The sequence below is a fragment of the Heterocephalus glaber genome, unplaced genomic scaffold, assembly GCF_053883595.1.
Source record: "Heterocephalus glaber isolate CG9 unplaced genomic scaffold, H.glaber_assembly_v1.0 deba00001778, whole genome shotgun sequence".
Classification (NCBI taxonomy): Eukaryota; Metazoa; Chordata; class Mammalia; order Rodentia; family Bathyergidae; genus Heterocephalus; species Heterocephalus glaber.
Window position 1 is genome coordinate 382,717 of NW_028258465.1, and position 21,820 is coordinate 404,536.

The window sequence follows — 21,820 nt, forward strand, 5'->3', positions numbered from 1 at the left end:
TAATAGTGTTTATCTCAGGTTGTATGAGGTATTAGTTATTTATTAGCGTGTACATTAATCAGCTTTCCTGCCCCAGGGAGAAGAAGTTTAATTTGGTTCATGGTTTCAGAGGACTTGGTTTGTGGTTTTAAAGGATTCAGTTCACGGTTGGCAGGCTCCAAAGCAGGAACATCATGGCTGAAGGGCATGGTGGAAGAGAGATGCTCAGTGCATGGTGGCCAGTAAGCAGAGCAGGGGAATAGTGCCAGAGAGGAAGAGATGAGGGACCAGGTATAATCCCCAAGGTCACAACTGTATTACCACCCAAACACATCCACAAGTGTGCTTTACTATGGACCTGGACTGACCCCAAACCAATCAAGTAGATGCTCTGCCTTAGTCACCACAACATCTACAGCGGTCATATGGTGCTTGGTACATAGTAAACACTCGATAAATATTTGCATTTTTTACTACTAAATACTGATTTAGTTACTGTATCTAAACCTTCAACAAATATGTGCTCTATAGAGACAAGGCCTTAGCTTGGTTTACTACTGAGTGACCGGTTACCTAAATAGTGTCTGGCATCTAATATATATTTGATAATTAGTTAGTAAGCATATAAGTAATTATGTGCAGTTGAGAAATTGGCTGATAAGTAAAGCTTCTTCTTTATTAGTTTTATCTGCATATTCTACATTAATCATTTTTAAATAATTTTAAAGACTTTCTAAATCCCAGTAAAGTTGGAAGTCCAGCTTCATGTATTACTATGGTCCTGTGGGTTATGAAGGCAGACAGGTATTGGGATCAGCGTATATTCCAGTTATTCTTGCTGCCCAACAAGCTCCCCAAACTTAGGAGGGTAAAGTAGGGGCCCTTTGAGCTGCTCTGGGGTTCTGTGCACCCCGCGTCCTTCTCTAGACTCCCTGCCCAGCCCAGCCTTCCTCCTGTGCTGGGAGGCTGAGAGAGGGCCGAGCCCCCATCCTCCCCAGGGAAGGGGAAGCAGAAGGGAGTGAGCACCCCCTTTCAGGGGAGACGGGACGGAGCCGATGGCTCTGTGTGCCTTCCTTTCCACATTTCATTTGAATTCATGATTGTTACCATGTGCCTGCTGTCCACCTCATGGCCTGTTGTTCAGTCTGTACGAGTGGCTCATTGGTGCCATTTTTAGGATAGGGAACATAATGTCATGTCTGTGGCGTCTGATGGCAAGTCATTAATGAGGAAACTTCGATCTCTGTGTCCTGGGCCTCTGTCCATGGAGGTGGTCTTGGAAGCCCTGACAGGAATCAGCTCTCACAAGCTATCGAATATTCTCCAGTCAACAGTATCCGTTTTTGATCTGTGTTCTTAAAAAAACTAAGACAGTGCATTACCTAGTTTGTAATGCTGGAATGACTTTTTTTTTAACATTTTGATTTTTAAAGCTCATTAAGAAAACAAATAACATTGTGAAGTGTGTTTAGCTATAAAACTGACATCCCAAAAGAACAGTTCTGCTACTTGGTGATGGGTGACTTCAGATAAAAGTAGATCCTTTCCTTTGTCATGATTTTGGTTCGGTGTTTTGGTTTTTATTTTTTTAACAAAAATTTGTTCACCACGATAAAAAAAAGAAACCACTGTATTTTGACCATGAAACAAGGCTTATGTACAAATGAAGAAGAAACCAGGTATTCAGATATACCTAACCCTCATATAAAGAATGAACCTGTGTATAAGGGTAGTATGCGTAATAAAATACCAAGGGTATCTCAGTTTTATTTCAGGGTTGGGACTAGAATTTTAGATTCACATTCATTCGTGAGTACATTTTCAATTATTAAATAGCAAATTTGCATCAGAAAATATATTATGAAAATGTATACAGTGTATGTGCAACTGTATCCTAATAAGCAGTAATTATGGGTGTCATTAGCCAAGTTCTCTTAATACCTTACAGCCCAAACTGCTTTTTCATGAATAAATTCTGTGAACTCGGGATTTTTCCTGTACCATGTCCAGCTCTCTTGTTAGTGCTGATTTTATAAGTCCAGGCTACTTACTTGAGTGAGAACTTCACACTGACTAAGGTGCTTGCAAAGCACAGTGGAGGTGGAGGGAGAGTCATGCTGTCCATGCGCATTAGGAGGTGCAGCTGCCTCAGACTGCAAACAGCAGGGCTGCAGCGACCAGGCCTGATCGGGAGCCCTGGGCAGGCCTTCGCACCTGGTGTCTGACTGTAAAAACACACGCAGCGAACAATTTGTAAGAAGACATTTGATAAATCTTTTTAATCTTGCAAAATTGTCATTAGTGAGCCTTCCTACTTGTCAATCTTTAGGATTTACTTTGCCTATTTTCCAAAAATATAGAGATGATTTTCTTTTCTTTCCTAGCGATGATTTTAGACTTGGTTGTTGGACCTTGTGGTGCACACCTATAATCCCAGCACTCTGGGGGACTGAGGCAGGAGGATCGAAAGCTCAAACCCAGGCTGGGCAACTTAGTGATTTAGTGAGACTCTGTCTGAATATAAAAAAGAGCTGGGGATGTAGCTCATTGCAAAGGCCCTGGCTTCAGTCCCTAAGTAAACAAAAGTCAGTCCGCTGTTCCCCCTATAGGTATCTTCTTGAAAGAGCTAAAGATATATCACAGTGATGCATGCCTACTCATGCTTATAGCAGTCCAGCTGTTAATAGCTAAATCTGGGAAGCGGCCTGTATGTCCATCAGCAGATGAATGGATGAAGAAAATGTGGCACTCATACTTATTAGAATACGACTCTGCCATAAAGGACAAACTTGAGTCATTTGTAGGAAAATGGATGCACCTCGAGATTGTGATGTTAAGTGAAATAAATTAGACACACAAGCTGAAATACTGCATGATTTCATTTGTGAGAAACACAAAGTATAAATAATGTAAAGACCAAAATAAAGGCTGTATAATAGGAATCAGGGAGACAGATCTTCTATAAGTGGGAAAAGGATCTAGAGATGGAGGGAAAAGAAGAGAGAGGAAAGGAAGTAAAATGAGTTAAGATGTTTTATGTACATGAGCCAACTCCCCATGATGAATGTAATCTTTGCGTGCTATGTACTGCAAATGTGTGAATAAAAATAAATAACTGAATAAGTACAATAAGTTCATACTCAGAATTTTCCACTGAAGCTACCATAAGTTATGCCCTGTAACTCACTGGCTATTTGACACTTTTTTTTTCCAAGGAGGCAAAGGTAGAAGAAATTATGGTTACTTAGATTACAGGCAGATGGTTGTTGTTTAGTGTATCCTTTTGCTTTAATAAAGAGGCAGAAATCCATCAGAAGAACTGAAGTGCCCGTAAGATACTTTTTTGAAATGTTCCTGTTGGAGCATTTGGAAGCAGGCACAGGATCTCCGTGGGGTGGTCAGTGTTCAGAGTCAAGGGGTTTCGGTGTGTTTTCATTGTCACCGTGACCTCACTGCCACAACTGAGACCAAGCTGATCCTTAAACCTTCATCAAGAACTCGGACCACTTCTTTCTCCTGAAAAGGAGATTACACATATGGTAACCTTCTATCCTACTGTTTAACCTCATGCCCCAAGGTAGTGGGATTTTTTTTTCTTCTCAACCCTTTTATTCTTTTTATTCCTTTGCCTATAGAAAATTTTCATCATCCAGCTGGTGCAATTGTGGGCATGTTATTCTTTCACAAATTGTGCCCTGGGGAGGTTGTCCTGGGCCGTGCACTCACACAGGCACGTGACCATGTGGTGGATAAGCCAAATTACGACTGCCTCAAAATGACCTGGGTTTTTTGTGTTAATTGTCAGGTAGTAATGGCACCGTGGGGTAGGAGACCAGGTCCTCATCTATTGTTTCTTTGTCCCTAGCCCGTTCATGTCTCCCTTAGAATAAACTGCTCACTGAGCTTCTCTCTTCCTTTAAAGTGTAAATTCCTATTAAAGTGAACATATACTTAGCTTTGCATCTCAGAGGGACTCTCATCATCTCTCTCCTATACTAGACATCTAGCACATGGCAGTATCTCTTCCTCACTAAATCTCATTAGCAGAGGTCCAGCCCAGGGAGGCAGGGGAGAATGCTGTGCCAGTATTCTGCTTTGACTGAATTCCGGGGCACATTTAAGTAAGTTAAAATGGTCAGGTGCTAAGTCCCTGTGGGGAACTGAGTTTATGTTCTTTACTCTGAGTAATTATTTGATATGGCTTCCTGCTGTTAGATTGTGTTTGGTGTATGAACATTTCGAAGAGAATACCAGGAGGGAACGGTTTTAAGCATTAGTAAATTATTTGGGGGTGAACATTTTCCCTAATTACTTTTCTACCTGGAAACTCGTGACTTAGGAGAAAAGTCATAAACTGAAACAGTAGGCTCTGAGGTAATAGAGTAAACATTTTAAGTGGCGAAACCTTCAGCTGCTTTGTAATAAAAGCTTCCTCACCTTGTGATGAAGTTACACGGTGAAGTCATGTATTTCATATAAAGTACTGAGTTTCCAAGTGTTAAAAGATTTCAGATTCTCTTTTGTGCTGGAAAATTACATAGTGTAAACATGATACCCTAATTACCCAGCATTTTGAATTCTGGTAGAATTTTGTTGCTTGCAAGGGTGTGACATGAGCCAGTTTTTCTCATCTGTAAAGCAGGGACTGTACAGCCAGCCTCCGTGGAGTGTTCAGGGCCGAATATGGTGCCACAAAGCAAGAGTGCTGAGTGGAAGGCTGGTGAGAGTTCGCTCTGCTTCCCCTGCACCTTGCTTTTTGTGTCACCTGTTGCGTTTTGCCTCATACTTGGGTATGGTCATGAATGCAGATCACATCAGTATGTGTGGGTCCACAAGTGCATCCAGGCAACATTCCTCCCACATCCTGCACAAGCGAATGTTACTCTTCAACTCAGTGGGGATTCTCTTCTGAGTCTTAGCCTTTGGTCTTTCCGCATTCCCATGGCCTGTGAGCATTGGTTGCAAGTGCCAGCTGCTGGGCTGGCCGGCCTGTTGCTGGCACACAGCGCGGTCAGAGTTGTCCCATGCCTTCTGAGGGCATGAGCTGATGTCCTGAAGTTTCATGCTTAGCTTCTGGGAGCGGCTGTGGATATGCTGCCAAACAGTTCTTTGTCACCACACTTAGGGAGCCCCTGCTGGGGGTGAGGGCAACAGGCTCGGAGATGAGCCATGCTGGAGGGAGGTGGCCAGCTTCTTAGGGCTGTGGGCACAGCCTGGGCTTTGTGGTCATCTGCCCCCCTCACCCTCACTCTGTCCTAAGCACTGTGTCATCTTGCCTGGACAGTTGCTGCTGCAGTCAGTTTGGGGAGGGCGTGGGTACCCGGGTCCATGTGTGACCCTTGCAGGCGAAGAGAGTCTTCACGTCTTCATGGGGTCTGGGCTCTGTCCAAATGGTTCCTGGGAGGCACTGGAGAGCAGTAGGTGGGTTGATTGAGACCCAGAGCGTCAACGATCGTTCCTAGAAGGATTGCACACCTTGCATTCTCTCCTTTGAAATGTTTTAGGTTTCAGGTTTACTGGGAATCAGATGTGTAGTTCTCAGCAATGAGATTGCCGATTTGGAATCTTACAGCTAAAATTGCCCTTTCCCTGCAGAGCGCGGACCCTCTTGTGTCTCCCTGGTGAGAGGGAAGCAGCACTCTGGGCAGTGTGCTGCTGCCTTGACTCCCTTGTTTTCTTTCTTTTTTCACTTCTGGATATGGAAGTCTGAAATCTTGATAAGACCTTAAATTTATGAGATGGAAAATTCCCTGGTATCAGTGAAAGTACACTGTTACAAAGCACCAAATTCCAAGGCTTGCGATACCCAGAACAATCTGGCTTACTTCTGCCAGGTGGCAGGGCACTTAGGGGCAAGGAAGAGCCTGTCCTGGGGTCCTGTGGCCCCATTGCAAGTCCTGCCTCCACCGTTACCGCTGAGTTTCTTATGCTCTTGGATGGCCATTGTTTTTAGCTGTAAAATGGTGGCCTTATAAAATAGTTGGGAGGATTCAATGCGATAATGTCTGTGAAGGACTTAGCACATAATAGGACTTCAAACCTTGTTTTTATTATAATGATTAAACTGACTCATCGCTGAATGGCTGCTCTTCATTGTTTACATTTGTAATGTTGCATTTTGAAAAGTTTAATGTCATCATTAGAACCCAAGAGAGCGTTGGAATTAAAAGCAGTTAGGTTAAATCAGCTTGTTGAATGTAGCTTAGTTTGCATACTCCCTGTTTTAAAAGAACCTGGTGATTTTAGTTAGATGTGTGCTTCTTTCTGAAAGTAGCACTGAAAATGTAACTTCTTTTAGGATTATTACAAAAAATAGAAGAAGAAAGTGAGAGGGAGGGAAAAAGTATGATGGATCTGAAAGTGAAATGGATTCTTATGGTTTAATTCCTTCTCTCTTCAGATCTTTTAGAGAAATCACGGGTGGTTAAGCAGCCAAGAGGAGAAAGGAACTTCCACGTGTTCTATCAGCTGCTCTCCGGTGCCTCTGAAGAGCTCCTCCGTAAGCCCAGTTTCAGGGTGTTAATTTGTATTGTCATAACGCTTTCCAAAGCATTCCCTTTAAAACACGTTCCATATGCTTCCTCTTCCTTCATGAGACTTTTCCATGCATCTAGCCAAGGCGGAGAACATGATGTGTTTGTGTCTGCCGACGACCCACATTCATGTCTTGGCCCTGTACTCATCAGACCGGGCTCTCCATCTCAGATGGAAAAAGGAGCCCATTGGAGCAAGAGCGACCAATCACACATTTAAAAAATAAAATACAAGAATATCTCATGTAGAGAGAGAATTTTAGCAGAGAGCAGTAAATGAGTACAATTACATAAAATCAAGTTGCTCAGTGAGGATTTAAAAATAATGGGGAATACATTTGTAGCTGGTACAAGAGATAAAATCCTGACACTCGTATGTTTTAGAAGTTTAGTGTGCCATAAGAATAGACTCCAAGAGTCAATAGCTAAGTGATGAAAAATACTGAATAAGTAAATAGTCTGAGCCTGAAGAGTTACAGGAAGTCACCCACCCTGGAGGAGAGAAGTCATCCTAATAATCAAGAGATGCACTTTAAAACAGCAGAAAGCATCCAATGTACACTTGTAAGAAAAAGGTATTAAGAAGAATAAAGTTAATGGTTGTTGCTGACCTGCTTAGAACTTCAAAGTGATGACCTTGTCCTAAGAGACTAATTGGCAGGCCCAGCTGAGAGTCATACAGTGTCAGAGCCTGTCAGGTGGGCAATATGTCCCACCAGAATAAGCCACATGAATCAAAAAATAATTTGTATAAAGAACATTTATCACTGCCCTCTGTGTATTGCTCAAAAGAGGAGAGAAGCCAAATAGGTGGTGCTGAGAGAATCCCCAAGCAGAAATCCTTTGTGGAGAGGGGCTCACTCATTAAGCATAAATGTGAAAAAGCAGGGTTTGAGTAACACGCAACCATAATAAAGGTGATTTTAGGAAAATGCTACAGTTGTTATTTGGGCACCCATTTTTGTACTGTTGATTGAATAAAGAAGTCATCTTGGCATAAGAATTAAAAATGAAGGGCCGGGGATTTAGCTCAGTGGTTCTGCCGCCAGCCTTGCAAGCGGAAGGATCTGAGTTCGATCCCTGGTACCAAAAAAAAAAAGAATTAAAAATGAAGTATTAATGATTTACACGTATTATCAATTTGTATGTGTGACTCAACAGACAAACTTAAGCTGGAGCGGGATTTCAGCAGATACAATTACCTGAGTCTGGACTCAGCCAAAGTTAATGGAGTCGACGACGCAGCCAATTTCAGAACCGTTAGGGTAAGGGAAATGCTTTCGTTACACTTTAAAATGAGTAACACTATACTGCTCAGTCAGAACTGCTAACAATTCTGAATTTTCTTTAAAGCATAGCTCATGCTCCCTGAGGTTTTAGAATTATACAAGAGTTCATTACATTTTTATTAGTTTGGTTTTTCACTAACTCAAAACCCTACGAGGTTGCAAAGGCAATGGTTTATGAGCTCTTGAGATTTCACCCTTTATCAAAAGGAGCTTTCATACATTATCCTGAGATTTGACTCTTTAAATGTTGTATTTAAATTCCAAATGTTTTATAGCCAAAGTTTTACAGCCAGAATTAATTTGTAAGTGTGAAAACTGCCCTTGGATCTTATTAAACCCCAACTGTTTTTGAGACCTAAAATCTTGTTTTTATACAGTTTAGAAAACTGAAGTATAAACCAGAATGATTAGCCTTCCAGTTTCATTAGAGAAATGTCTTTACCTCATACTGCACTTTCTGTCTTTAAGTGGCACATACTTTCAAAATTAGTCTTATTGTGACACGATGTGTTAACGAGGATTCGCTCCCAAATGAGACAGGTGGGGTTATGGGTTGAGGGTTGACGGGGAGTCGAGGTCCCATTATAGGTAGAACGAGATTGCCATTTGTTTATCATTGTGGGGGAAGAAAAGGATGTGCGGATTCTTTCCCTGGCTCTTTCCACTTTTGTATATGTCTGAAATTTTCCATAACAAATGAAAAAGTGTGCACTGCTGTGAAGTCTCTCTTTCACACACACAAAGAATGCCAGTTGTTCTCAAAAAGAAACCATCTCACAGAGCCTGCCTTTTAAAAAACTGTATAACCGTGCTCATATGGAAGCAATAGTCTCTTGACTCCTGGACATGGTTTCAGTTAAGACACGTATCCAAGGCCTGTTCTGCAACCACTTTGCCTGGCACATAGCTGGTGCCGCATCCAAGCTCATGGGTGAGCAAGGGCCCCTGGACCCATAGTGTCTCCGAGGAGGTGCGTCACCTTTGCCAACCAGGGTTTTCTTGCATGCAAAATAAGTGAGGAGGTTTTCTCTTTGGAGGTTGTAGAAGCGTCTTGTCCGGTTTCGTTTCCAATAGCAGAGTCCCAGTGTGGAAGAGGACACTCACACAGAGCCACCTTGGGGAAGTGGACCTCAGGCTGGTTCTCCAGCCTCCACCTGCCCCTCTGCCCAGCATGCAAGACTCCCAGGTCCTTGAGTCACACTCACATACCACCCAGCCAGATAGTGGCCTTATCTTATGATTTGTACCCCCCAGAAAGAAAGCTGACTGATTTGTCTCAAAAGATAAAGAACCAGAGAAAGGGAGCAGGTGCTGGTTCTCTCTCCCCAGAACGCCATGCAGATTGTAGGCTTCATGGACCACGAAGCCGAGTCCGTCTTGGAGGTGGTGGCAGCGGTGTTGAAACTGGGGAACATCGAGTTCAAGCCCGAATCACGAGTGAATGGCTTAGATGAAAGCAAAATAAAAGATAAAAATGGTAAGTCTGTGGAGACTCAGCCCTGGTAGGAAACTTGCCTTGAGCTTCTGCCCAGGTTTTCATCTAGAAAATTAAACTCACGCTTTGCGTTGGTTCAGAAAAACTTCCTAGTGAATCCAGACCAAAGTAATAATGGCAGCCAAGACTTAATCCTTCTAATTTGTCACGTTAGGCTGTTGGGTTTGAGTGTGGCTCAGCATCAGCCTCGGCCTTGGTAGTTATTACTAGCAGCACACGGAGAGTTACTTTCTGTGCCCCTTTTCCCCTGTCCCCAACAGAGTTAAAAGAAATTTGCGAGTTGACTGGCATCGATCAGTCCGTTCTGGAACGGGCATTCAGTTTCCGAACAGTGGAAGCCAAGCAGGAGAAAGTTTCAACAACCCTGAATGTGGCTCAGGTGGGTCAGTCGTAGGGTACACAAGAAAAGGTTTCGAACTTGGTGATATTTGTGTGTGAAATTCCTAGTTGCAGGCTCTTAACACTGTCATACTGTATTTGAGACATTGCTCTGGGCATGGGGACATAGGGATAGAGTAAACAGATAAGAGTCTCTGCTTCCTTCACATGGAGCTTCAAATCCTGGAAGGGAAAGGGGATAACAACAGCAGACATAATAAACACAAGGCATAGCAAGCCAGCAGCAGGTGAGAGCTGTGACCAAAAGGAAAAGATGAGCAGAGTAAGGACAGTTTGAAGGCAGGTGTGGGGCGGGGCGGGTCAGAGGGACAAGGAGCACAGGAGCATTTTGAAGAAAAGTGGCTCAATCAGCCCTGTGTTTTGAGAGTGGTCCTGGCTGGGTGTAGAAAGCCAGGTGTGGGGAGGGAGGGAAAAGCAGGGCAACTGAAGTCACCCCCAACCCTGAGATGCTGGTGGGTGGCTTGAGCCTGGTGGTCACTGGAGTGGGTGAGGTGGTCCTCCATTCCGGACCTGTTAGAAGGCAGAGGCACTGGGATCTGCCAAAGCCATGAAGTTTGGTACAAGAGCCAGGGATGACTAAATGTTTGGGGCCCAAGCTACTAGAGAAAGGAAGTTGCTGCTTACCTGATTTGGGGAGGAGAGTGGGAGAGGCCAGTTTTGTGGGCTGGTGGCCAAGTTGGGCTCCCTGGCTTCCTGTCCTTCACCCTGGAGCTGAGGAAGTGAGCGGAAGCCTTCTTTCCCTTTGGTTCACTGAAGCAGATGGATACTTGGATGGCTGTGTGCATCATGCATCCGAGGCGGCGTGTGGAGGCCCTGGCAGTGCAGACTCTTCCTTCTCGGCCTCAGACCTTTTCCCACCTCGGTGCTGCTCTGGGCTAGAATCACAGGACTAGTGCAGGACTTTCTGCTTGGGCCCGCTTTGTTTATTCAGCTGTATTCTTCTGTCTCCTCCTCCTAACTAGCCTTCGCTCTGTAAATCAGAAAGGTGGAGTTCACCCTTGTCTGTGGTGTGAGCAGAGCGAGACTTTCCCTCTGCTCACTGAAGAATGCTGCCCATGCTGGTGGCTGTGGCAGGCACTAGAAGTTGATTTGTAGCTGTAGACTGGGTTGCTTGCAGTCCTCCCCTGGCTGTAACTGCTATCCGTATGCCCTGCTAAGTGACAGCTTCTGCTGTAAGGTCAGGTCAGATTGCGCCTGGCTTCATCAAGAAATGCTCACCCAGGTGTGGAGGCACAAGCCTGTAATCCCAGCCAGCACTCTGGGAGGTGGAGGCAGGAGGATCACCAAATTCTAGCCCAGCCTGGGCCACTGAGTGATTTAGCAAATCCCTGTTGCAAAATAAAGGACTCGGAATGTAGCTCAGTGCAAAAGCCATGGGTTCGATTCCCAGCAACCTCCCCATGCCCTCTAAAATGTTGAAAGCCTGCACAGCACAAAGCCCTCATGTAAGGAATGACAGAAGGCTTTGTGTAGAAATTGAAGGATTCCTATGTATAAAGAGCAGGCAGTGGGGCATTTGCAGAAGAAAGCATTGAGAAAAGGCAGGGTTGGAGCGCTTATCAGGAGCCAGAGCTGTGATAGGTAAGGCTTTGCTGCAGCTTAGATTTGGGAAGAGGATTCAGAGCGGGGTGTGGCGGGGCTAAGCTTGGGGTCTCCGGTGGGGTGTCTGCAGCAGAGGCCCTCAGGCCCGGCATGCGTCAGAATCACCTGGGGGCTTGTTGAGCAGCTGACAGGCCGCACCCACAGTGTGCTGGATTTTGTGGGTCTGTGGAAGGACCAAAGAATTTGCATCTCTCAGCATTGCCAAGGCACCGGGCTGCTGCTGGTCCACACCACAGTCTGAGAACACTGAGTTTGGACAGTTTGTAATGCCAGCCTCGGAGGTGCCGTGAAAACCCTGTGTCCTGTAGGAAGTCCCGGTAGGCGGTTTCTGTCTTTCGGGTCTGTTTTTAGTGTGTATTTCACTCTGCAGAAAACAAGTCTGGGTGCCTCTTACTTGATGAGCTTACTTGAGTTACCTTGTCGCATGGGGTACAACTTTCTCTACATATTTAAACCTTTGCCTTGAAAGAATTTGGCTCAGGACCCTCAGGTTTCCAGCACCTTAGTTGAGTGCTGTTCCTTTTGAATGGAATCAGAGTATCTCATTCTCTTGATCTTATTTCCTGGTCAGTTTTGGTTCCTGCAGGAAGTGATTTATTTTACTAACTTTCCCTCATAGCTTCCATTCTTGGGGTCCAGTATCCTCTTTATTGCCCTGTGCCTCATTTTCCCCCAAAGCACTTAGATCTTTCCCCAGATAGGATGTCTAATACTGAAACAGTGTAGACTCAGGCAGAGTTTATCATTTTCTTTCTTTTTTTTTTTTTTCTTAAATCCTTTAATTGGTACATTTTAGGTATACAGTATGTTTACATTTATCATCAGGTGCTTGTACCTGTGCATGATGTATCTTGGTTCTTATTTTTTCCTCATTCCCCTGCCCTCCCTTCACCCCCTCCACCCTTCCCTATTTACAAAGACTTTGTTTCCATTTTTTCCTTTTCTCATAATTTTTCCTTCCCTTCTTTCCTTTCCCCTACCCCTCCTGCTTCCTCTTCCCCTTTGGACCTTTTCTTCCTATGTTACATTATCAATTATTTGTTTTAATCCTTATTTACACTTTCAGTTTCTCACACTAGAGAAACTATTCTGTATTTACAAGTGTGTCCTATTTATTTCATTTAAGAGTATGGCCTCAATGTGCATCCATTTAGCTATAAATGTCTCTAGTTTCTCGCTCTTTATGGCTGAGTAGTACTCCATTTTATAAAAAAAACCCACATCTTTTTTATCCAGTTTCCAGTTGATGGGCACTTGGGCTGCTTCCAAGCTTTAGCTATTACAAACTGTGCCACAATAAACATGGGTGCACATATATCGCTATGGTATGATTTGTTTAATTCTTTTGGGAAGATACCCAGCAAGGGAATAGCTGGATCAAATAGGACATCTAGACCAATTCTTTGAGGTATCTCCATACTGATTTCCACAGTGGTTGCACCAGTCTGCATTCCCACCAGCAGTGGAGAAGGGTTCCTTTCTCGCCACACCCCTGCCAGGATTTGTTATTGGTTGATTTCTTGATAGCAGCCATTCTTTCTGGGGTGAGGTGGAATCTCAGTGTTGTTTTCATCTGCATCTCTCTAATAGCCAGTGATATTGAACATTTTTTCATGTGCTTATTTACTGCTTTTACTTCTTTGTCTGAGAAATGTCTGTTCGTTTCAGATGCTCGTTTTTGAATTGGGTCTTGGAATTTGGGGTGATCTGATTTTTTTCAATTCTTTATATATTCTAGATAGTAGTCCTTTGTCTGAGGTACAGCTGCTAAAACCTTTTTCCCACATTGTAGGTTGTCTCTTAGCTCTGTTGGTGGTCTCTCTTGCTGTGCAGAAGCTTTTTAATAAGATGAGATCCCAGTTGTTGATTCTTTGTGCTAGTTCCCATGCTACTGAGGTTTTGTTCATAAAGTCTTTTCCTATGCCAATGTCTTCAAGAGTTCTGCCTAACTTATCTTCTAGCAAGTTTAATGTTTCTGCTTTAATATTTAGATCTTTAATCCACTTCGATCTTAGTTTAGTGCATGGTGATAAGTATGGGTCTAGTTTTAATCTTTGGCAGGTTGAAATCCAATTTTTCCAACACTCATTTATTAAATAGGCTATCTTTCCTCCAGTCAGGGTGTTTGGCTCCTTTGTCAAAGATGAGGTGGTTGAGTATGTCTGGAGTTGTTTCTGTGTCTTCTAATCTATTCTACTGATCCTCGGGTCTCTTTCTTTGTCAGTACCATGCTGTTTTTATCACAGTAGCTTTGTAGTATAGTTTCAAGTTGGGGGTTGTGATATGCCCAGCCATGTCTTTGTTGCCTAGAACTGCTTTTGCTATTCTAGGTCTCTTATGGTTCCAAATGAATTTTTGGATTGTTTTCTCTAGTTCTATGAAGTATATTGTTGGAATTCCAATCAGCATTATTTTAAATCTATATAGCAGTTTTGGAAGTATGGCCATTTTCACTATATTGGTTCTTCCTACCCAGCAGCAAGGTATGTCTTTCCATTTTCTTATATCCTCCTCAATCTCCTTTTTCAGGGTGCTGTAGTTTTCAGTGTAGAGGTCTTTTGCTTCCTTTGTTAGATTGATTCCTAGATATTTCATTTTTTGGATGTTATTGTGAAGGGATTTGTTTCCCTAATTTCTCTCTCAGTGAGTCTGTTATTTGTGTACAAGAAGGCTATTGTTTTTGAGTATTTACCTTGTATCCAGCTACTCTTAATCTGTCAATTAAGTCTAGAAGTCTTTTGGCAGAGTTTTTTGGGTCTTCTATGTAGAGTATCATATCATCAGCAAATAATGACAGTTTAACTTCTTCCTTTCCTATCTTTATTCCTTTTATTTCTTTCTCTTTTCTAATTGCTGTGACTAATGTTTCCAGAACTATATTGAATAGGAGTAGTGATAATGGGCATCTTTGTCTTGTTCCTGATTTTAGCGTGAAGGTTTTCAGTTTTTGACCATTTAGTATGCTGTTGGCCATTGATTTTTTCATTTATAGCCTTAATCAGGTTAACATAAAGACCTTCTATTCCATTTTTTGTAGGGTTTTTATCATGAGTGGGTGTTGTATTTTGTCAGATGCTTTTTCTGCATCTATTGAGATGGTCTTATGATTTTTTTTGTCCTTGGCTCTGTTAATATAGTGTATTACATTTATTTTATCGTTTTCTTTCTATGACATAGCTCTGTCCTTGGCCACTGAGGTGCTCAGTAATCTGACCTCGGGCGGCTTATCTCAGTTTGGGGCCTTCTAGTCCCCTTCACGCCATGCTTATTTTTACCTGGTGCCTTTGCTTATTTTCTGCCTATCTGATTGCACCCCATCCAAGGAGCTCCCTTCATCAATAGACCCCCAGACGTCCCCTTCTCTCAACTTTTCTCTTCAGTGTGGCACTTGGCCTCTGGCTGTGTCACTTTGGTCTCCCCAGCTCCAAGGCAGCTCCTGGAAGGAAGACAGGCATGTGTCTGGGTGTGTCTGTCCCCACCTTGCTTAGCACATCCTGTCCTGGGGCACGCATTACCTGGGAAGCAGATTCCACTGGGAATCTTCATTCAGCTGCAGAATTGCATAGTCTTTTCGTAGTGAGTCTAGAATCCAGGGTGGTGAACCTGCCTATCTGGCATGTTCCCTCATCTCTGCACACCTTACTAGTGATCTTGTTAGGGTATGGCTGTGGAGATTAGGAGGCCTGGATCAGGCTCAGGAAGGCAGGGCAGCAAATGGGCAGCCCCTGGTGCCACACACAGCTCAGTGGGCATTATTTCACTTGACAAATGCTTGGTTTTTCTTTCACTTTATTTGCTTCTTAAACTTTGAATTTGAGTATCTTTCACCTAGAATGCATCCTCCAACCCCTACAGATGCACTGCTTCCCATTCAGTTCTCTCACACAGTCCTGGAAAGCATTTGCGTTGGAGACCCCTGGACTGACATTTGTGTGAAAGATGCAGAGAAAGCTGATCTTGCCTGTGAATGCGCTTTAAGACCAGAAAGCCATTTCCAAGAATAAGTTGTCCCTGTTAGTGCAGTTCCTTCCTGAAATGGTGCTGTGATAGAAGCAGATAGCTTGAGTCTTTTGAAAGAGCTGGGTGACATTAAGGTGAAAAAGAATTTATTTGCAAATACGTGGTGTTTTGAGATAACTTGAATTTGCAATAAGATAAGGGAAAGAATTGAGCAATTGCACTGTATGGGCCCACAAAGTAGTAGAGGAAGTAATTGCTTCAAAAGTCATAATATAAAAATACCTCTGTAGTATAAATACATCTGTAGACCATGTGCCGGGCCCCAGTGTAAGTGGTTGGATTACCTATGTTTTTTATTACTAATGTTTCTGTTAGTCCGTGTTCGCAGTACATAATGATTACATTTACCATGGGGAGTTTGCGCATGTACACAGCACCTCTTAATTCTGTTTTCCTCCCCTTCCCCTCCCATCCTTCCGACTGACTGTTGTTCCCCTTCCTGTTTGCAAAAGGTCTATTTCCATTGTTTCTTCAGTTCTCTCTCTTTTTAAATCCCTCTTCCCTCCCCTCTCCCCCTTTGCCCTGTCTCTTGTTCCCCTTACCATTTGAAAAAGATCTCCCTAGTTCCTATTATCTGTCTCCAGAGAGAGTGGCTATCATCAACAAATCAAATAATACCTACCTTTTGAAAGAGTGAAAACTAGAAGGAAGGGTATCAGGGAAAGGCTCTGTATCCAAATTATATTTTGGCTTCTTTCTGTGTTTTAGCATTTCACGTGCATTTTCTGCTACGAAACTATGCACCCCCTTCTTTTGCCGATTTCTAGGTGTATTTTCCACTTCCGGTTTGCATCACTGTCTGAGATCTGGGGATGGGGGTTTAGGATGAGCACAGGAGGTCAGGTGAAAGGGAGAGGGTGTTGTCCTCCTAGCTGTGGGGTGAGGGAAGTGAGCAGGTTAGGAAAGTTGTTAATACTTTGCCTCTGAGGAACAAACATCCCCACAGAATCAAACAAGTTGTGCTCTGTATGAAATAAAAAAGTACCAGTTTATTTTACCAGTAACAGCTGAGTCTTTGCTTGTGAGCAGCAAAGTAGACACATACATGGCAGGAGGGGGCTTCTCTGTCCCTGACTCCACTCCAGGAGGGTAGTGGTAAACTCACTGGTCCTCACTGGCGCTACCCACTGGGCACCTACTCCTGCCAAGCCTAGCTTTTCAAGCCTTTGGATGCTAAGTCATTAAGGCATATGTGCTGGGCTGGGATGTAGCTGAGTGTAAAGTGCTTGCTGGTCCTGCATGAGGTCCTGGGTTTGGTCCCAAGCACCATCAGAAAATAAAGACGTTCATGTATCTGTCTGTCTTTGACAAATTAGAAACACATAATTAAGCACATAAGAATGATTTTATCTTCGTTATATAATTTTTTTTTTTTTTTTGCTACTGGGGATCAAACTCAGGTCCTTGGTCGTTATATAATTTTAAAAATTCATGGTAGAAGATTTTTAGAAAACAGTTGAATGAAGAAAAATTTAATGATGCCATCAGTCAGAGCCATTTAATATATTTCCTTTCCTGTGTGTAGTTTTAAAAAATAAGTGTTGTATTAAGTATACATTTAAAAACATTTTTCCAAACAGCATAAACATTTCCATTTTATTAATTTCATAACCATTACTCTATGATGACCCTGTATATCTCTTTCAATGGGTGTGTGTGTATGTATGTATGTATTTATTTATTTATTTATTGGTACGGGGGATCGAACTCAGATCCTTGAGCTTGCGAGGCAGGCGGCGGAACCACTGAGCTAAATCCCCAGCCCATGTATTTATTTTAATATTTCACTGTTGGATTTAGAAATTGCCTCTGGTTTTCCTCTGTTCTGTAACACTGAGATAAGTATCTTTGTGACAAAAACTTTTGCAATATTTAAAATTAGGTTTTGCCAGGGATTTAGCTCAGTGGCACCGTGCCTGCCTTGCAAGCACAAGGTCCTGAGTTGGATCGCTGGTACTGAAAAATAAATAAATAAAATTAGGGTCTAGGGATGCAAAAAAGTACAATAACTGTCTATAAAAAATTTGCCTAATTAATAGCTTGAATGCTTATCCAGAATATAATAAAAACTGGTTCTAAAAGAAATTTGAAATTAAAGGGCTTTAAATAGTTTTTAAAATATTTTCAGTATTTAATGGAAATGAAGTGGTATTTGTGGGTTTTTAATTCTTCTTCTGTTTTTGTTAATAGGCTTATTATGCCCGAGATGCTTTGGCTAAAAACCTCTACAGCAGGTTGTTCTCATGGTTGGTAAATCGAATCAACGAAAGCATTAAGGTACTAGGTCTCTAAGCAGAGGAATTGCCTGTAGTAAATGGCATTCACACCATAGTGCGAACATTAAGTTGGATAAAGTTTAGTCAGTTATAGTCAGATAACTGATTACCACTAAAAAGAATTTACCTGGTATAAGATGGAGAACTGCAGGGATTCTGTTCATTTCGCTCTGCTGTGTGTGCACTGACTCCCGGTGAGTCGGCTAAGGCGAAGGCCTTTGTGGAATTACTCTGAAAGTCCTCATTTGGCTTGTTTGGTAACTGTGTGCATGCACTTGGCTGAAAAAGTCACTTTGCTTTCTGAAGATTAACATGCTCTTCATTAAAACGAGAGTGTTAAACGGGGTGATCTTGAAGGCCCTGTCTCTTGTGCAGTACAGTGATCCCCCCTTTTTATTAAATAAGCACCAGTAATGTTTTTAGATTCCATGCTGATATCCTATCTCGTAAGTTTAAAAAACCCACTAAATTACAGTTATTCTCCTAATTAAGAAAAAACAATTCACTTAGATGTGTGTGTTCATTGAATGCTTTAGTGCTATGTTACGCCTTAACTAATTCAGTAATTTGAAATTGTTTTTAAGGCACAAACGAAAGTAAGAAAGAAGGTCATGGGCGTTTTGGACATTTATGGCTTTGAAATTTTTGAGGTAAGATTTTCAGAATTTCTTGTAGCACTTTTATTAAAGCAGGACAGCGGGAAAGGAAATCGTGTATTTTATAGCCAACATTTATGATAAGTAACTATAATTTTGAATCTGCAAATATCCTTTGTGCAGTTGTAACAAAATTCGTGTGTGTTTGTGTTGTGTGTGTTCTCAATGCTGAGAGCATTTTGAGAAATTGTTATTTGCTAAGAACTTTTTTTGGGGGGTGTTTTTGGTACCGGGAATCGAACTCATGTCCTGGTGCTTGCCAGGCAGATGCAACACCACTGACCAAATCCCTGGCCCTGCTAAGAACTTCGGATTTTAGCACTTGACTTTCGAAATGTCCAGTGGGAAGTTCTTGAGACTTCCGCAAGCTGCGAGGACGTCCTGCCTGTGGCCATTCACTCTCTGCAGGTCGTGTGACGAGTGGGTGCCAGGAGAAGAGCCAGGCATGGGGGAGCAGAACACTCATGCACCCTGAGACCGAGGACCCTGTCCTTGTGACACATCAAGTGTTTTAACATCATACCCTTACATTAGAACTTCCTGTTCACCCTCATGCTAAGTCTGACACTTAGAAGCAGTTCTAGGGAGCTATTAAGACACTACCACTTTTAGGAGTCGTGTTCTACTGTCGTTCAGGGAAGTAATGAGTCGATCAGGCTCCTGTTTTCTTAATTCTCCCCCCACATATCATGATTTGTGAATTGCTTTCAGTAACAGGATCCTGCCAGCCTGGCCACCCCTAAGAATTTACATGTTCCAAAACATAACAGGCACAGAATCACAGAAAAAAACACGAGAGCATTCTCTTCTGCTAAAATTTTCTAACAGATTCCTTGTTCTGATAACATCCATGTTGATAGTAGTATATTCTCCCTCAATCGTGTGCTGTAATTCAACAGCTAGTGGTAAGTGTGTACCGAGAGCTGGCTCTGCAAGCATCATGGCATTGTGTGTATTGTCTGATTTAATTTTCAGAGCAACTTCATAGAAGTACAGTAGTTGCTTTTATCCTCATTTTATAGACGAGAAAGCAAGGCCCTGAAGCTCAAGTGTCTCCCCCAAAGCTAGACAGCTGTGGAAATTCAGTCACGGGACCCAGGTCCATCCCAGGCCCTTTAATATTTTTTTTGGTGCTGGGGATTGAACTTGGGTCCTTGCACTTGCAGGGCAGGCAGCGGAACCACTGAGCTAAATCCCCAGCCCCCCTTTAATATTTTTATTTATTGGTTTTTTTTTTTTCTTTCTTCTAGGGTTGAGACCAGAGGCATTTCTTTACTTTTCTTCCAAAACTTACAGGTTTCCCTTTCCCTGATTCTAGAATTAAGGGAAAAAGCCAATGTTATGATAAGTCCCCAGTTAATTTCTACACCCTTGACATCGCCCCCAGAACCTGGCCAGCATCAGGAGCTGTCCCAGGTGGAAATGTGTGTGCTGGCAGCTGCCCCCTCCGTGTCTCAGCTCCTCTACACCATGTCTCCCTGTGTCGGTGTCCTGTCACAGAATGTGAGAAGAGAGCTGCTAGTCCTTTGGTGAAGTTTGAGAGTTAGGAGGATTGCTCGCGTGAACTCAAAAGCCACCGTGCTGACATTAATTTCTTTCCAGCAGGACCTCAGTTACTCTCAGTAGATGGGCCGAGTATCAAAGTCATTCTTTATAGTTGACAAGGAGAAACTTTTCTTACCTGGTACTATACATTGCTGATGCAAATGTAAATGATTTCACGAGCAGGGCAACTGGTAAGCAGAAATATTACTAGCAAGTTACAAGACAAAGATACTCAGTAATATTTCTGAAATCTGATTTGATTTTAATTTTGCCAGAAAAAGATGTATTAGTCTTAATTAATGGGCCATTGCTTAATGTCATGTCACAATACTTGGAAACTTTTCAAATCCATAATGAGGTTATGATGGGATATCCACGTAGCCTCATCTTCCAGTGTGTTCCAAGATCTAATCAGCTATGGGCAAGAGACCATAATGACACTCAGAGGAAACTGAGTCACACCTCGTGAGCAACTGGAGTCATTTCTCACATAGGTATGGAGTGGCTAATGTGAGCCAGATTCCATAGGAAAACCTGATAGACGTGTCCCCTGTCTGCTTGGAGATAACAGTCCCGGGACCGTGAGGTGGAAGGCTTGCAGCTTTCAGGTGGGAAGGTGGAATTGGGAGGTGGATCACTTTTAAAGGTGTGTTTGCTAAAGACAGAAGTGGGTGTTCCTGGATAAAATACCTTTCAGCAACCTAGGAACGTTTTTTCCTTATGGCTAATTGAAGTTTCTCTCCACACCTGTCTTGCCGGACTTTTCTTCCTTCTGCAAGTGACACCATTTTCCTCAATACTGTTTCAGCTAGATAACTTTCAGTTAATGCAGAGGTGTGCATTATATTTGTAAATGCTTTCTTCCTGTCTTCGGAAGAGGACTGCTTCAGTAGCTCTGGAACAGCTCAGCAACACACTGCAATTACCTGCTGAGCTTTTGAAAATTCCGATGTCCAGGCTGTACAAAGAGCAGTGATGTCAGAATCGCTAGGTCAGGCCCTGGTGGCAGCATTTTTAAAGCTGCAGGTGATTCCAGTGTGCAGTCAGGGTTGAGACCAAGTGTCCCAGGAGACAGTGACCTCCCGAGTGAACTGTAAATTTCAAACGTGTAACCTCCTGCTGCCTGACCTCCAGATGCAATGCCTGTGTAAGACCTCAGCCTCACACACCGTTCATCTGTATGGAAATCTGATCTCCACATGTGCAGCCTGTCCTCAAACCAAAGGCTATGCTGTTAGCCTTCCTAAACAGAACTCAGCCTGGGGCAGATCCAGTTCTGTCTACAGCAAGTCTTAGGATGGCCATGCGTCATTAAAAGTTACTTTTCCTTCTCCATGAACTAAATGCTTTGGCCCGCCCTGTTCCTTTAGAGGATTAAGATTTTTTTTTAATCATAGTTAATTATTCTATTTTCCTGTCTAAACTTTCTCAAATTAATCTTTAAACATCTTATTTTTAATAACTTCTTGCTTTTTATTTAATAAAAATTTTAGGGAAATTCAGAATGGAAATTTGGGTGCATTTAGATAGGTTTATCTGCTGTTTGATATGGAACTACATAGGCTTTTCTTTCAACAAATTGTTCACATACATACCCCACATGCCGGCCAACCTTTTCCTGGATTCTCAGCAATACTCAAGCATATGGAAACACCAGGAAGTGCTTAGTATTGAACACTCAAAAACACGGCTGGTTAGGAACTTAAAAGGACCACAACTGTCCACCAGGGCACAGACAACGGAGGGAAATATTCAGAATCTACATCAATATAAAATGGGTCTTTCTGTGTCTTTTACCACAGTGAAAATGGTGGCATATAATTCAGATTCTGCCTTTGCTCTTCACTGGAATTGACTGTAACAATGAAGAGTTCTGCCTTTTAGAATGCCCCAGGCATCACTTTAAAAATTGGACAGTAAGGTCCAGAACATTTGATTTTAACATGTCTAATTCTTCCTCAATGGCCCAGTGATTCTTCCTCAATGGCCCAGTGAGAGACAGTTCCCATGAAAGCATTTTTCAGCT

At 42.7% G+C, this 21,820-nt stretch overlaps 1 protein-coding gene across 8 annotated transcripts in view; it reads left to right on the plus strand.

Moving 5' to 3' along the window:
* Myo1b (myosin IB) overlaps positions 1-21,820 on the plus strand; it is a 157,933-nt gene that overhangs the window by 97,390 nt on the left and 38,723 nt on the right. For all 8 annotated transcript variants that reach the window (XM_087202659.1, XM_087202658.1, XM_087202656.1 and 5 more), the window contains exons 8-13: positions 6,380-6,478; positions 7,674-7,777; positions 9,131-9,278; positions 9,557-9,675; positions 17,508-17,594; positions 18,178-18,243. In XM_087202659.1, coding sequence (XP_087058785.1) covers positions 6,380-6,478; positions 7,674-7,777; positions 9,131-9,278; positions 9,557-9,675; positions 17,508-17,594; positions 18,178-18,243 — 623 coding nt within the window. The remainder of the gene's footprint in view (positions 1-6,379; positions 6,479-7,673; positions 7,778-9,130; positions 9,279-9,556; positions 9,676-17,507; positions 17,595-18,177; positions 18,244-21,820) is intronic.